The sequence below is a fragment of the Lonchura striata genome, chromosome 8 (genome assembly GCF_050655825.1).
Source record: "Lonchura striata isolate lonStrDom1 chromosome 8, ASM5065582v1, whole genome shotgun sequence".
Lineage (NCBI taxonomy): Eukaryota > Metazoa > Chordata > Aves > Passeriformes > Estrildidae > Lonchura > Lonchura striata.
Genome location: NC_140710.1, coordinates 22,381,742 through 22,399,005, shown reverse-complemented (window position 1 = coordinate 22,399,005; position 17,264 = coordinate 22,381,742). Strand labels below are relative to the sequence as shown.

General features: G+C 42.6%; 1 protein-coding gene across 4 annotated transcripts in view; it reads right to left on the bottom strand.

Moving 5' to 3' along the window:
• The window catches only part of DENND1B (DENN domain containing 1B), a 152,496-nt gene extending 143,833 nt beyond the window's left edge, over positions 1 to 8,663 (bottom strand). For 2 of the 4 annotated variants that reach the window (XM_021547477.4, XM_021547487.4), the window contains exons 1-2: positions 8,510 to 8,662; positions 5,676 to 5,740 (exon numbers count right to left, since the gene is read on the bottom strand). In XM_021547477.4, the coding sequence (XP_021403152.2) occupies positions 5,676 to 5,740; positions 8,510 to 8,526 (82 nt within the window). In that variant the 5' untranslated portion in view covers positions 8,527 to 8,662. Of the gene's footprint in view, positions 1 to 5,675; positions 5,741 to 6,893; positions 7,719 to 8,509 lie in introns of those variants that run through there. The other 2 variants (XM_085585985.1, XM_085585984.1) reach the window with 2 other exon arrangements.
• Between the last annotated feature and the right edge of the window lie 8,601 nt (positions 8,664 to 17,264).

Below are 17,264 nucleotides of genomic sequence, written 5' to 3'. Positions count from 1 at the left end.
TAAATACCTTAAGAAAGCTTATCTAGTTCATAGCAAAATATAGTTGCCCTCCACAGTTACCTGAAGAACAGAGCATGCTTTAAAAACTAGAGAAACTTTCTGTGGGCCAGTACTTTTTTAGTACCCTTCCAGCTAAAACGAACAGGGAAAAAGGTCAGCAGTATATAAACACTGCATCAGAAGTTTTTACTGCTCTTAAAAGAATCCTGCAGACTTCTTTATGTATTACCACTGATAGAATTATCTTTTTCATCAGATTCAAGAGATGCTGTACAAAAAAATATAGAGCAGAGGAAATAAGTTATCTTGATCAGCACGTTACACCCAGTGGCTCAGAGTATGTGGTTAACAAACAACTCTCTAGAGTGAAGAAAAAACAGAAGAAGAAAAAGTGGTGCTTGCTCTGTCCACAATCCTGCAAGCAGCTTTGGAAGACTCCAAAACAAAACCTTACCAAAGCAAGACAGGTTACCCTTGGACAAAACTAACAACTGCATTAAACTTGTTTTTGGAATTAGAGCGTTTCTGAATTTACGTATTTTGTTAGTACCTTAACAGAGAGCAATCAAACCTCATACAAAGAATTTTGCATTTCTAAACTAATTCCTGGACTTAATGCATACAGTTTTTAACTCTACCAACACACAATTAAACTGGATTTGCGGCTTTTTCTTGAAAATTTAATGACTATAAGGCCCTTTAAATAAAAAAGATTTGGAGATCACACATCACTAAGCTTTATTATCATTCTGGCAGAAGCAAAATAAACTATAGGAGTTATTAATGCAATTCAACACAACCTATTTAACACCTTCTCTGGAAATCGTATTATCTAGTCCTAGAGTTATATAAGACTTCTTAGCATTTAAAAAAAGAAATAGAGACAAAGCAACCAAATTTCAAGGGTGTCCCAACAATTGTTCTTAGACTGGACAGAAAACGAACTAGCACTTTAAAAGGGTTTTCAAGTCAAACTTGAACAGTCAGGACTGCTTTAGACCCAAACCACAAAGTGGTTGATTTTTCTGGATTTACCTGCAGCCTCCGAGGAGCCTTTCTGTTGCTTTTTTAATGTGCAATAATCAAAGAAAAAGAAGGTGTAGCAAACAGCATCCTCTTAACCACACTGAAACCACTCTGAGTCATCTTCTCGGGAAACTGTGGACAGAAACGCTGAAGGCTTTATGTTCAGAGAAGCTGTTGCACATTGCTTTTCTACTGCATCTGCACTGCCTTTTGCATCTGCAACCCAGTTTTAACAGAACCAATACACAGGATATAAAATTTATAGACTGAGTGAAATTGCCAGCTTCATCTGTGCCCATTTAATTCAAACCCACAGTTCAGACTTAGAGGTGTGTATGCACAACCTGTACATGCTTGTGCACTCATAGATACACAGATAAATATACACTCCTCACAGAAATTAAAATGGCACTATTAATTTGGACACATCTTGTAGAAAAGTTCAGAAACATCAACCTTCCAGAAACTCAATTTACTTTTCATGATAGAAGGATGGCAAAAAAAAAAAAAAAGCTGCAGACAGCTTTGTTCAGTTAATTCCTAGGCTCCAACCCATCTCCCAATGCAAGCTGCAGTGTAATTTTCAAATGACAGAAGAGTGCCAGGAGAAGAGTAAACTTGCTGTAGGTGCAGCTGTTGAGCAATGCCTTATGTAAGACTGTGCACTTAGGACAACTGAACCACTGCTTTACTCCTGATACCCAGTAAGGGTGACTCAGCCCAAAGTGCAAAAAACTTCTCACCCTAAAGCTGAAGAGCAATTCTTGTCCTTAAAATAACACCACAGTTGTGATAAGATCTGTTATCAAGCTGCCCTATGGGTCAGTAAGTGAAAATTTAATACAGAAGGCCTACTGCTGATATTAAATTGAGCACACATTTTTGCTATTTCTTGTTCACTGTTCATTAAGGAAAAACACGGAAAAGAATTACAAAAATATGCAACTGCCTGGAAGGTAGTATAAAACTCTTTTCTGTAAGGTGCTACTCACATTGCAAGCCAAATTCACAATTAACAAATACCAGGCTGTTAGAATAGCTTAGCACTTCTGTCCCAGTCACTTAGCAAACTCTGCTGAACAGAGGCTAATTCATCTCAAAGTCTTGCGAGAAATGCGTTATGAATTTTCCTAAGTAAAAGCTGTCACATCAACTACTAATTGATGTTTACTACCCTCAGCACTGCAAAGGACTCAAAGTTATGATCTGGGCTACAATCTCATGTTGATCTTAAGTGTTTTGTCTCCTCTTTGGAGATTTACTCTGAAAATACAGTAAGCGCATATCCTGAACTGTTGAAGGAATTATGAGAATATTTAGGTAGAGAGTATCCTTTTTGCCCTCTCCTGTCTGAGGAAAGGGGTAGAAGATCACTATTCTAGCAATGCTACTGTGCATTCCTGTAGGTTAAAACAGAGTAACAAATATTCATGTAAACTACTCTTAAACCACAAAAAATCCAGAAACTATGTATCCAGTGGGAAACAAAATTTTGATCCACCTATAAATAAATACATGCTAGCACAACTGAGCCTGTAACCAATTCAAGAGCTACCTACCAAACAAGAAGTGATAAATTCATACTAACTTACATGAAATCTCTTCGGTTTCTACTCAATGTAAACATCTATGTTGAAAATAATTAATGGAATAACTGAAGAACAAACTTCTTAACACATATAAGAAACTATATGCTGCTGAATTTCATGTATGTATGATCCTTTACAGTTGGAACAGTCCTAGGACAATGTAACATCTGAAAAACTGATATTCCTTGAGGAGAGCTATGTTGTAATTAAGAAGTTATGAAAAAATACTTTTCCAAAAGTGTTAAACAATTTTAACAGCAAAATTCTCAGTCATGTCAGATTGTTGCAGGCATTTACCATCCTCACAAAAACATCTTGGAAAGAGCTCCATGTGCAGTTAGGCCACCTCCATTTTGATTTGTTAGAACAGTTATACATTGGCACAGGAAATTAAAATACAGGAGAACACAGACTACAGCAAAGCTTGAGAAGAAAAAGCTTAGGGATGCATGGGTCACATTAAGGTCTTCCTCTATCCTAAGTCAGCTCCTCCTGCTGCTCACTCATGCAGGGAGATCATAATTTTGCGGCTGTGATATTTCCACGGCAACACTGGTGACAGTGATGTCACAAATTCAGTCCTGACATAGCTTCAGGATCAAGTACAGGGAGCAGATGGGATGCGAGGGAGAAAGCCCCTATTTAAACACAAATCTCTTTCATAAGAAAGAGGCATGAGCAAAGAACCAGGTGAATGGATCGTGTTTTCCAAGTATGATATATTCAAAAGATTATCCTAGCATGAAAATCTATTTAAAGGCAAGACCTACAATACAGGGTAACTGTCAAATTTGTTAGGCCTTATAATAAACCAACCTTGAAAGCTCCCTGTTTTGCATGACAAGCCCTGTGCTTCATTTCTAAAGTGGCAGTGAAGAGAATACACTTTTGTCCCTTGTGAATTTCCTTTAGATAACTTTAACATTCAGATATATTAATCTGATACATCACTGTGCTCATAATACCATATGTAAATATGATGTAAAGCCCTCACTGGAGTGTTTGTTATCTGAACTAGATATGATACAAAAGATATTAGAACAAATCCCAGATGGGTCACCAAGTACAACAGGATGGTAACTGGACTATTCAGCCAGCACTGTTAGATTGGCAAAGGGGACTGTATTTTTGTCCTGATCTGTGGATGCATCCAAGATCAACACAAGCTCCAGGCCAGCTGAAGATGCCCTAGGCCCCGTGCCAGTTACACACTGCAGACTCCAAAAAATTATTGGTATGAAACCTCCTTCCTATCTTTGGGCACCCCATGAACCAAGAGCAACTGAGCCCTCATAGAAGCAATCGTGACAAAAAGGGGAACAGCAGAGAATGCAACCACAATATAGTCACAAACACAGTCCCCACATTAATTTGTGTCACAGTGTGAGGAGACACACAGATTTCTTAAAGATGCTCCTCTCCAGAGAGAACAAGTGATAAACAGCAAAACTACCAACCAAGAGAGGCAACGGAAGTGCCTATGACCAAAATTGAGGTGTAGGCAGTCTTTCACAGAGCTGCACGCAAGGAGAAGTGGTTTCTTATGAAGGCAGTGGCAGAAAGATGCACAAGAAAAATGAGAAGTCAAACAGAAGATAAAAGGAGTTAAAAGGATATAGATCCATGTTCTGATCACAGAAGGAAAAAGCCCACACCTTTCAAGATGAAGACCTGGAAGGATTGCCAACAGTCTAGCTCTCCAGGGGGAAAGGAAAAAAAGGGAATAAGATTTGTAGCCTGAAGCTGGGCCTAAGCCAAGATGTGAACAGGCCCCCAGGAAGGGATATTGGGTGGGGGCTGAGACTAAAAGCACAATGCAAGGAGGAACAGACCCAAAGTCAAGTAGCTAAGCAGGATTCCCAGACATCATCTCTGAAATCACTAAGGCAAAAACTGTAAAAGGGATATAAAAACAGGCAGAGTGCTATGTGATACAAGCCACAACAATGATCAGTTAGGAAAGTCCACCTGATTTGCCAAATACCAACAACAAATCTAAAAAGCAGGTGATAAACTGGAGGATGCTGGCTGGTTACAAAAATAAATAAAAGACCTGAAGACCTGCAACTGTTTAGCTTCAACAAAAATGTTTTTTTTTCCCAAACACATTAGGCACATTCCTACAACTCACACAAACAGTAATGCTGTCTGAAACATATATTTAAAAAAAAAAAAAAAAAAAAGGATGGTTTGGGGCTATAAGCTTCTACAGGCCTCTTACTTGTTAAAGTAGTAAACTCTGGAAATAGTATCCTTTAGTACAGTAGGATATGAAATATAGTTTATTTTAAGATGCAGTTTATTGTTTTTACAGTTGTGATTAAGACACAGCTGTCACAGACTAACATGACTACAATACAACCCCAACAAGACTCCTCCTCTCCCTTTGCTTTTGTAAGGCCAGCAACCTCAGATGAGAACATGAACCGAGTTCCCGCAGTGGACTTTCAAGAGGTCACTTTAATTTCAGTACTGGAAAGCCCATCTTCTTTTTACCCAAGAGGCAAAAAAAAAAGTCTCTCTCAGACCACTCTCGCACTACTACATCTCTTTTTCCTCATGTTTATAGAGATGTGAAAGTGATGGCTGATACAAGCTCAAGGCAGCTCTCATTGCTGTTTTTATGGTGTAACAAACCAAGGCAGCTGCCAAACATGAGGTACAAAGAAAGTCTCCTCCTATTGTTTTTCAGAAAATAACTTACTTTAGCTCTCTCACACGGATCAAAAGTAACACTCCCCTGATAGACAGAAGTCAGCTGTTCTTCTAAAATTAAATCTTACAAAAAATCAACATTTTAAGAGTAGAAAACACATTTAAAGTCCAAGTTGTGTAAATATACCATAGAGAATAAAAATATTTTTACAACAGCTAAATCAAAACCCCACAACAACTACAAAGTAATACATTTTAAAAAGCAATAAAATAATCATAGGTACATTCTAACACAATCTCAGTCCAAAAGCAATTCAAAGTATAAAATAACACTAGATTGGGATGACAATTATTTTTTTCCAGCTCTCATTTCTCTACATAAATATCATAGGCAAAGTGCATTACCTTCGTTTTCTGAAGCTTGGCATTTTACTTTCAGTACCAAATCAAAGGTACGTTCTGGATTTTCCCTGGAAGAAACAAACACAATCGATTATCACATACATATTTCAGATCTTATTTCTACTGTTATATCCTTTCCATTATTTTTGCAGAATAATAAATAGAATTAAAATATCATTAAAACAAAATTAGTACTCAGATTAGTTCTAAGGAAGAACCAAAACATCACATTTCCCTATATGGCCTTAAGAAAGGAATAAGAAAGATAAACAAGCTAAACTTTGTGATTTATTTACATTATATTGTCACTGCCATATATATATATATATATATATATATAAAATAGCTTTTAAGTCACTCCATAACTCATCTAACAGTTGAGAAAAAAGCTATTAAGCTCCTTATCAATCAATCAATCTGCAATATTAATGAAGTCACAGGCAGCCTTTTCTACAGCTATGTCTTATTTCTACTACGTGGGAATAGCCCATCATTAGACTTCCATTTGGATTCCCTGTGTTTAGCCGCTATCCTTTAAAAGCGCCTGATTACCACCCCAAGGCCGAGAATCGTTTGGCTTCCTCTTTCACCAGGTATCGATCGATGGCCAGCTGGGACTCTAAAGGCTGAACCTCAGGCGTGATTCAGCGCGAGAGCCAACACGCGTGCCCTAACTGGGGATGGACACAAGCCCCAGCTAGCCAGGAACTCGTTTTATCGAGTGCCTCCCTATCTGCAGTAGCCATCAAGGGCAGCTGCGTGTGACGGCCGGCGCCTCTTCCACCTGATGATAATAAAAAACTGCATGTGCCAACAGCAATTAACACTCAGCCTAATCCCAAACTACATACTCATTGAAACAGGTCTAAATGCCATTACCATGCCATCCACCCCTCTCTGCCTACCAAGCACACTGCTATTTATATTAAAAACAAGCGGTATAACCGCACCCATATCAATTATCTATTTAACCACATAAAAGGCTCACACTAGAACTCCTATCTTGTGTAACACTCCCACTGAAATCAGCTGGAGATTTAGGCAGAGGGAAAAAAAAAAAAAAACACCATTATTTGGTTCCAGGTTTCTAGGATGCTTCACATAAAGCAAATTAAAACATTGTTGTTTCTTTAAATAAAGTATTGAATGAAATCCAAAGGCTGAGCCAGGGAAAAACTCAGCTGTCACAAATTAATTGATTCAGTTAATGCTTTCACTGACCTCAGCACCATCATCCATTGAGACACACAGTTATAGTCCAATTTGGATTATGAAGACATAAACTGCCCATGTCACACTTTTTCCTTGCATTTTAAAGCATTTTTTAGGGGGAAATCCTGTATCTACTGATCCTGTGTATAGGAGATTAAATTCTGGTTTGAGTTACAACAGCATAAATCCAGGACATTGGAGATTTACTCTGGTGTTAAACTGTCCATTTTTCCTCTGGCTGGTGAGCAGGTTCAGAATGAAACTGATAAGGCTGTGCTTGGTTGAGTAACCTAGAAAACTGAACCACAAAATTACTTCATTTAAAAGAATTTACATCCCCCCATGACATTGCTCTAGCTTAGGCCTTGGGTTCATCCTCTCAGGTTGAGGTTTTTTAATGTGAATCAGTTTGTGTTACAATCACCAAATGAGTGTTTCTAACTCAACTCCTAGATGAGTTACACTCAAAAAGCGTCTTTGAAGTAATACTGCCTTCTGTCTTTCACTGTAGTACGCTAAAACTGCTTTTGCAGGAAAATGCTTCTAAGTTTACTCTTCACATCCCACTACGCTTAGAAGTGTCAAAAATGTGTCAAACTAATGTGAGAATTGTGAGCCTGTCTCTGGTCTCTCGTTTCCCTGCCAGCTCCGCGGTGCCAGCCTGCTCAGCGCGTATAGACACGAAGCTGTTTGTCAATTGCCGAAAGCCGTGTGTAACATCTTGTCGCTTTCAATGACACCAGAGCAGGCGGCCGCTGCCGGAGAGCAGCCTGGACAGCAGCGCTCCCAAACACCCAAGGAACCCTCCTGCACCTGCCATGCCGTGATGGCAGAAGGGTGGTCACAAGCTGTAACACATGGAGTTTCACCTGAACGTGAGGAAGTACACTGAGGGCGGCAGAGCAGTGAACAGGCCCAAGGACGGTCGTGGAGTCTTCCCCTGAAGACGTTCCAAACCCACCTGAAGTGCTCCTGTGTCACCTGCTCTACATGACCCTGGCTTGGCACGGCGAGGGGACGGGATGATCTGCAGAGCTCCCTCCCAGCCCTGACAATTCTGCCACCTTCTAGAGGGATGCCTGGAACAGCCTCGGCCCGCGGCGGGCAGGGGCACTGCGGGCAGCTCTGCCGGGCCGGCGGGCTCGGCACCGCGCTGCCGGCCCCGCACAGGCCCCGTTCCGCGGGCACAGCCCGACCGGCGCCGGGGCCTCTGCCCGGCCGGGCCGGCGGCTGCCGAGCGATGCCGGGGCGGCCGCGGGGCCGGGAGGCGGCGCGGGGCGGGAGAGCGGCCGGCGGGGCCGCGGCCGCCCCCTTCTCCTCCCCGCCGCCGCGGGCCGGGTCGGGGGCGCCGCCGCTCCCCCCGCGCCGCGGGTCCCGCCTCGCCCCGGCCCCGGCCCCGCCGCCTCCCGCCCGCCCTTCCCGCTGTCACTCAGCGGCCGCGGCGGGCGCGCCCGGCCCCTCGCACGCTCCCGCCGGGTGGGCTCCCCCTCCTCCCGTCCCCGCCCGCCGCACGCCGGGCCCGGCGGACCGGGGCTGCCTCGGGGCCTGCTCGCCGCCTGCCCGCCGCGGGGGCTCGGCTCGGCCCGGCCCGCCGCGCCCCGCAGCCCCGCGCACACAGCACTCACTTGAACCTGCTGTCCATGGTCACATCGCGGGCCCCGGCGGCGGCCCCGGCGCCCCCAGGGACAAGCGCCCCGCCCGGCGGGGGCGAAGGGGCAGCGCCGGCCGCGGAGCGCTGGGCGGCGGGGGCGGCTCAGCGCCGCGGCGGGCGGCGGCCCATGGCTGCTCCGCTCCGCTCCCCCGGCTCGGGCCGCGACTGCGGCGGAGCGGCGGCACCGCCTCCTCCCCCGTCTCTCAGTTCCTGTTGCAGCCGCTCCGGCACCTTCTGGGAAGCAGGAAGCTCCGCGGCGGCCCGGGGAGCCGGCGGGGCTGGTGTCACCTGAGGCCGGCGGGGGCGGCGGGCGGCCCGTGCCCTCCGCGGCAGGTGCGGCCGAGGCCCGGCAGGTGGGCCGGGGCAGCGCCCGGGGAGCGGCGTGAGGGACCCCCTCAGCGGCACCTTCACCCTGCTGAAGCCCTCAGGGGATGGCTCCGGCTCCTGTGTGCTCTGACACACCGCAGCAGCCCTTTCACGTTCTTTATGCACAGCAGGAAAGGGGAGCTTTTCGTACTAAAGGTCATAAATGTTAATTTAACCTGCTGTAATCTGCTTAGCGTTTTGTTTTATCGAGTGCTGGACAAATACTATCCCAAACTGCTGAAGAGCTGGTGCAGCAGGGACGGCTGGAGCAAACCCACCGTCCCGTAAACACACATAAAAAGCTTTCAATCTTCGAGTGCTTCCCTCGAGTTTGGAAAGGAAATAAAAATAACACCGTCCTTGAGAGGCTTCCAAGTCTCATTCATCTGAGAGCTACTGAGCAGCCAAATTCCCACCTACACCAAGTTTCCCTCACCAACATAGTAACACTGCAATGAAAAAGTGCATAAAATAGATTCTGTGGTACTGGGCCAAAGAAAAAACGTCATTCTTTCACTCTTCCTCTAGAAGCTAATCATCGTATCAACAGTTGAAAAGATGAAAAAAATTCAAGCCAATTATATATTAAACACATAAAACAGCATTAGTGCATTACTGGGGCTGAAAAATCAAATATTCAAAAGTCAGGAAATTACAAATATTAACTTCTCCAAACCAATATTGTTTTGGCTTCATTGCACATCCTACACACCTCACAGGACATAGATTAAATAATAATAAACTGTATAGATGTGCAACAAAAAGAACTGAATGTTGTAGCAGTAACCTTAGCTTGGGGATTTTCTTGGGTTTCAAGTACTTGCTTTCCCAGGCCTCATTTTGTGGTAATTTTTGGCTACGTTTTAGCAGCCAGTATTTGCAACTCCCACTGAAGTAAATGAAAATTGCTTGGGGCTTTGTATCCTTAACATATAACAACGTAGCTTCATGTAGCTCAGGGGTTTTTTAGGGAAAATAAAAGTTAAATGTGTATTTTTGTGTACCATGAGAGGCCCTCACAGCAGGCAGCATTCATTCACCCACTGTTAAATTGAACTTCTCTGGTGGGATCAGTTTGGACTAAAGAGCCAGGAGAGAAGGGAGCAATGCCCGTGTCTGCTCTAGCAAGGGGATGGGGAGAGCAAGGTATCCAGCACCCAGGGATGTTACAGAACCAAAAGGAGAGGAAGCACATGGGGAAGGATATGGGGCACAACCACAGTCATGTATGTGCCTCTGTCCTTCTGCCTTCTTTCCTTCTGCCCTCCATCTCTCCCCCCAGACCTACTGCAAAGCACAAAGATTTTGAAAGTCTCTTCTGCAAAAAAAAAAAATAGCCAATATTTTAACAAGATTGAATTTGGAGCAGCTGATTATCCAAATATTGAGACATTTTACTTGTGGAAAATTTCCATTTGAGGTGTACAAGAAGAAAAACCAAAAAAACCCCAATCCTCCCCCCGCCCCCCCAGGAAAAACCCTGGTATTGCAGTAAATCTGTATTTTGAATTACAGTAAATATTTTATAAGTCTAGTGTGTGTTTATTTCTCTCTTCTCTTAAGCTGCTGATGCTTGCCACTTTTGCAGACAGAGGAGTAATCTGGTGGCCTGTCAAGCTGACCTACCATGCAATTCCAGCCACTCCTGGACTAGGGTCTCTTTTGGCAGATAGGACCATTGGGTCCCTTAGATTTCATTTTATCATAATTGGAGAAAAAATAGGTAGGGTTTCTTTCCCAAAGTAAATACATGCCTTGTCACTGGAGTAAATTGACTGCATGCAGTGACTAAACCTTGCCTGCCTGGAAGAGCAGGAAGAGTAGAGAAAGTTCAAGTTTAAAATAGAAGGCATATGAGAGAACACCCTGTTGAGATGAGGCTCACATCTCTCAGAGCTATTATTTCAGACTCTGTGAAAGCTTAAGCAGACATCTCTGCCCAGGTTACACTTAGTTCATGTTTTCAAGACTGTTTTGCAACCACGGCAGCTTCTAATGAAAGATGATATTTTGGGAAAGGTATTGGTGTTCAAAACTACCTCTTGCCACTGCCTTGGTTTCAGTTTTTCCTTGGAAGAGAATCAAGGAAGAAGGAAAATCTGAAAGCAAAACCTCTAGATATGCAGAAAATTGATTAATATAGTATATTCTGAAGCTGTGAGTGTAGTTTACTTTTCTTTACTCTGGTTTTCATTCCAAATTAGAGCCATGAAGCAACTGATACTTGGACTTTTCAAAATCAGCTGTTCTACATGTAATCCAAAAAACACAAAGCCATTTTCTTTATGTTTTGCATAACATGAAAATGGCTGACCTCAACCTAAATTATATCTAAAAGATTAGCATAGGAACTGATATAGATGGATTTGCTGGAGGTGGGGTAGATGAACATTTGTTTTGCAGATAGGAGCAACAGGTAACTCTGTACAGATCCAAATCTCCCACCCCAAATAACTGCAGCAAGTCTTTGAGATGTAGAAAACACTCATCATCACCATAAACTGGAGCAGATATAGTGTGAATTAAGGAATCTTAAGTATCACAGAATTCCTCACTTGCCAGGTACAATTCATTCAATAGTAAAGCATGCTGCTAATAAAGTGATCTTCCTCCTAAGTGCTCCTGAAACTCATAAAGGGATTTCCTTCAGAACATTGTTAGCAGAGCTTGCTGAAAGACATGTTCTCCCTTGGGAGCACCAATGAGTTTGTCAAAAATGGCAAAATCAAAACCTATTAAGTTTCCCACTCTATGGCCATAATAAATATTTTTTAGAATACCTTGATAGAATCTGTAGTTTATACCTTGTACCAAGAATTCTCCACTCACCCCTGAGTGTACTTGGGTCTGTTTTAGTCCTTGTTCCTTCAAAGAAGTTACAGTAGGTTTATGTTATCTCAGATGCTATCAGTATATCTCCTAACAACATCATCACCTTGTCACACCTCACAGACTTGAAAAGCATCACTTACAATGAGTTTACTCTCAGCCCCATTTTAATGGGGTTGGAGGTTTTGGGGTTTTATCACTTTGTTTGAATCTTACATATACCCATTCCCAGTTCTAAATGAGTGACTAGATCATCTCACCTATGCAAAGTTTTCCAAACTACCAAATTCATAGACATCAATTTCCCCATTAAACTCCTTAGCCATAATACTGTCATGAGACAATACTTTAAAAAAATACTTTTAAGGAAACACCATATACCTACATTATGTGATTTCATCATTCAGTTTCTTTAAAGATACTTTATATTATATCATTTATATATTTATACTAAATAAATAAACTTTAGTTTATTAAGTAAATAGATATAGAATATACATGTCTACAAGTATTTCACATTTGTATTGACTCCTTGCATGATCATACAAACATAATTTTTAACCTTTCAATGTTATTTATCCAAATATGCACTGTAAAGGGCTCTAAGTTTTCCTGCTTAAGAGCAGATGATGATTTAAGGTGGACATGACCAAAAGTGACACCTTGCCATGGCTGGGTAAGGATTTTCATGTGATGCTTGTGCTAGGTTGTCGTTAAGGTTCAGGGATGCTGCATTCCAGCAGCTGTCACTGTCCTTGCAGCCAGGCTATGTGCAAGGGCTAACCTGCCCAAACTCACCCAGGTAAACACACTCATTAATTAATCAGTGGACTCCTGGGCAGAGACCATTGCAGCATGGAAATGAGGATTCCCTGGCTTTCTAATCAGTGTGTCCTCCCAACAAGACTGAGATAGCACATCTTCATAATCAGGTCAGCTTTAATTTAAGTTTAACAAAGGAGATGGGCGAACTTTTTTATGACCATAAGTTCAAGCTACAGAGCTTTGACAGATAAGACACTCAAAAGTGTAAATGTTTATGATACAGCTGTATTAGCTCAGCCTTTGGTTTACTGGTAGTATTTGCAAATCTTTGCAGTCTGATCCATAATACCTTTTGTTTGTTAAATTGATTTGCATCATAATCTACAGAAGATGTGAAGCAAGCATTTAGTAAATATTCACAAGCCTTTGTAAAGTTTAACCAGATATTTGCTTTACCTGTGCAGTCTGGATGCTTTATCAGTTGTTTAGATGCAAATTAATTTAGAAATTAAACATAAGCAATATTTCTATGCAGATTAACTTTAATTCATAGATAATTTAGAAAATTTGGGCGGATTTCTAATTTCTGTTTCTAGCTTATTTCTAATTCAGAAGTGACAGCTGGCAGAATCTAACAGTAGAATAAGCCACCTTTCACGTCTGCTGCCCAAACCCAGCTTTCAGACAGAAAATATCAAGTGCTTTCCAGTGGATGCTGATTATTCATAGGAATGTTTGAAAACAAGGGGTGGTCTTTGCCCAGTTCCAGTTTAGATGCAAGTCAGACACCTTGCAGCCAGCCTCCCTGTTAGGAACTTCAGAGAAATGAAAGATAGAAAAAAGAAAGAAGCTGTTCTTTCCTTTGCATAGGGAAAAAAAAAGAAACAAAATCTCCAAGAAAGTTTCAAGAAACATTTCTGGCAATATTGAGGGAATATACTGAATTCTTTCCCACACTTAGTGATTATTGTGGAGATTTTTTCAGCCCAGCAGACAGTTTGCTTAAGGAAGAATTTTTTAGTGAAGCAGCAGGGTCAGGCAGCATCTTTCAATATGCATAGATTCAGGAGAAGGAAATCACTCATTCAAGTAATTTGCAAGTAAAAGTTTCTTACCAGATTGAATGCTTTCTTGGTGAATAAATTCAGTTCTTCTCTTTAGGCAGGACTATACTTCTCATATTTCTCAAATGTATATTTTAAATGCTGCAGGTTGCAGGCTACCTGATTAATATGGTACTCATTAAAACTACAATGAAGCTTTTTATAAAAGTTCTTTTAAAAGCAGTATGAAACTGATTTTTGTTATCAGACATAAAAGTTTCATATTCTTGTAATCTTCTTTTAATGTGGACTTATTGTGGTAAGGCCAAATGTACAGAAAATTAGGAACTGAACTTTATTAAAATGAAGATGTGTTAAAAGTCTCTAAGCTGCTTTAGAAACTGTCTGTTGTGTCTATCAAAAAATTTCAAGCAGTAAATCAAGGAATACTAAATATTAAAAGAACAGTTTCCAGCTATTTACTTGCCATAGCTTAAGGCCCTATTTATGCAGTGGCATACATATAAAAGAGTATATACTGAAAGAAGTTTTATATGAAAATTAGTTACAAAAAAAGTCAGTCTCTCAGCTCTACAAACAGTATTTAATTTACAAATAGCCAATAGAGATAGTGTCTTCTAATATTTACTTGCATTAAAAGATTAAAAATCACTGTATGGTTTCCTCTATCAAAAGATCCTGCAGAATATCCCTGACTCTCTTCTAATGTTGTGGCTGACATAATGAGGAGTCCCCAGTGCCAGGTTCCATGGCCAGCGATTTGTCCTCCTGTTTTGTTGAGGGTGCTTTGCTCATAATTAATTCCATAAGGTAATTTAGCAATGTCAACCTTTCTTCTTAGAAATAAGTACATTTCCTCTAACAATTTTTTTAAAGGAAAAACTACCCCTGTGTAGTGTATGAATCCTCATGCAGGATTGGCATGAGGGATTTAAGGAAGGCTTCCTACACCGCTGTTTGTTTTAACAGCTTGTTATGCAACCGAGTCACAGGTAAATCACTGAGATATCAAATACATCTTCTGCAAGTTTCTTCATTCAGAGGTGTAAGGACAACAAACCCAGTTGCCATTGTGCTAAATAGCTACAAATACTTCAGGCAAGGGGTTATCCCTGTATGCATTTGCCATTTTTGATTTACCACTGCATCAGATACCAAAGACAAAAAGTGGATGGGAAGGTTCTCAGCACAACAGATGGAAGTATAATTAACTAATACAATAAATTTCCATGTTTATCAGTATGCTTACTGAAGGAATTCTTGAGTTTAATAGCTAGGTAAAATGAGAGCAAAAGAAGGAAGTGACATCTCCAGAAGAGCAAGGCCAGTGGGCTGTCCATGGGACAGTACAGCCCTAGTGCATTAACACAGCTGATGGCTTTATTTACTGGAGTTAGTTCTGCTGCCTACACTAACAATTCAGTATAAGAGCAGAACAGTGGTAGGACCACCATACTGTTTCCATTTGAGAGGTTGTGCCTGAGAGAGTTCAGAAAGATGACAGCAGCGAGCCTGTGGAGCCACCTCACTGCTTTATTTCAGGGCTTTGCTCCTCAGTGGTGGTGAAGGGAACAGGGCTTGTAGCAGTTCTCAAATGTTGCTGTATATCTGCCACAGAATTAGGCCATTTTGTTGTCAGAGTCCCAGGCAAACACAAAAATTAAATCATATTGATATGACTTATTTTGCACAGAATTTTCCATCTGTTGCTCTTCTCAACAGTTCCATTAGAAAGCCATATTGCTTCATATTCTATTATTAACAGATGTTGGAGCAGAATAATGTGTACGTATGCCTGAGAATTAGAAGTGCTGCTAAATACAAACCTCTGTCCTCAGACTTGCATTTTAACACCACACCAAAGCACCTTGCTGCCATGTGAAATCCCACTTGTGGGATGGTCCTCTCCCCTCTGGTTCCTGCTCAGAGCAGGCTGCTTGGGGCCTTATGCAGGTTAGCTCAAAGCATCTCCAAGGGTGGGGGACACTGCAGGCCCCCTGGGCATCCTGCTCACTCTAGTGTTTGACCACCCTCTCAGCAAAAAAGAAAATTACTGTACCAAGTCAAAATTTCTCATGTTTCAACACATCTTTACTGTCTCTGCCCACCTCTGGGAAAAGTTGGCCTCCATCTTCTCCTCACCCCCCCTCAGTAGCTGCACACACCAGGGGGATTCTCCCTGAAGCCACTTCTTAGGGCTGAACAAGCACAGCTCTCTCAGAAACTCCGGCCACAAAATATCCTGGCAGCCTGCCCCTGCATTAATGTTCCATTTTCTTCTGATGGGGAGCCCAAAATGGGGCAGAGTAAACAAACAAGGGGACTCATGCCTCCCCTTCCGAGGCTGCCTGGCCTTTGGCTCACAGAGCTTGGAGTGCTGTCAGCTTCCTTTAGCTACAAGAGCATGTTGCTGACTCACAGTCAGCTCCTTGTCCACCAGGTCCCCCAGGTTTTATTCTGCAATACTGATTTCTGCACAGCAAATCCCCAGCCTGTAGTGCATCAGGGCCCTGATTCAACTCCCCCTGCCAGGATTTTAGTTGGTTCAGGAGTTTATTTGACCGAGTTCAAGGTCAGCCTTTTTGCTGATCTGAGCTATTTGTTGGGAATAAAGCTAGAGACGGGCTCAGCAAAGGCCTGCCTGCCTCTCCATCCCCTGGGAGCTGCTTTCCAGCTGAGGCTCTGGCACTTGGCCCCTGCCTGAGCGACTCTGCAGCTGTGCTGCAGCTGGGTCAGTGCCCAGTCTCCTGCCTCCCTGATCCTGACCCGCTGGCTTGATTTCCTGGCTTGACCTTGAACCTGCCTCATCACAACGGACTTGCTGTGTGGTCACTGCTCCCAGGCTGACACTGGCCACTCTTTCCAGGCATATAAGCACAAGAAGCCCTTTTATACCCTTTACATAATTTGCTAATTTCAGTTCAGCTTGAGCTTTGGATTTTGCAGCTCTTTCTCTGCATGCTCAAGAAGTGTCTCGGAATAATTTCTGGGCTGCCACCTCTGCTTCCTCCTTCAGTGTGCTCCCAGTGTGCACCTGAGCTGTGTCAGGAGTCCCCTCTCCACCCATGTTTTTCCACTGTTACTCTTAATTTACTTTCCATATATTGCAGTAGGCTGCTCTTATGCCCTAAGGAGGTTATCCTTGAAGACTGGCTCGCTCTCCTGTGCTCTTATTCCTCCAAGTCTGTCTTACGTGGGGATTTGCCAGGTCTCATGGTCATTGCAGCCAAGGCTGCCCTTGACCTTCACCTTTTCAACCAGGTCTTCCTTCTTTGTGTGTAATGGGTCCAGCAATCAGTTCAGTCATCACCTGCTACAATAAAATGTCCTCAGTACGCTTCAAAAACCTCCTGGATTGGTTGTGCACAATCCTGTTACTGTTCTAGGGAACAGGGTATTTGAAATGCTCTATGAATGCCAGGGCCTGTGATAAAGAAACACTCAAAAGAGGATTCAACAAAAATTCATCTTCAGGCCCACAACATGTTTAGACTCCAAGTATCCCTGCAAACACATGTGATACCAAAGAGAAACCACATCATGGACACTACAGTGTGAGTGGGAAATGCAGCTTAGAGCTGTGGTGAGCTGCAGTCAGCCAGACAACGGGGATGGACATGATGGGACTGAGCCTAAAACCTCAGGACCAAGCAAGAGGGCTTCACCTTAAGTCCTGAATTTGGTGTTGACCCTAAAGAAGGAGAA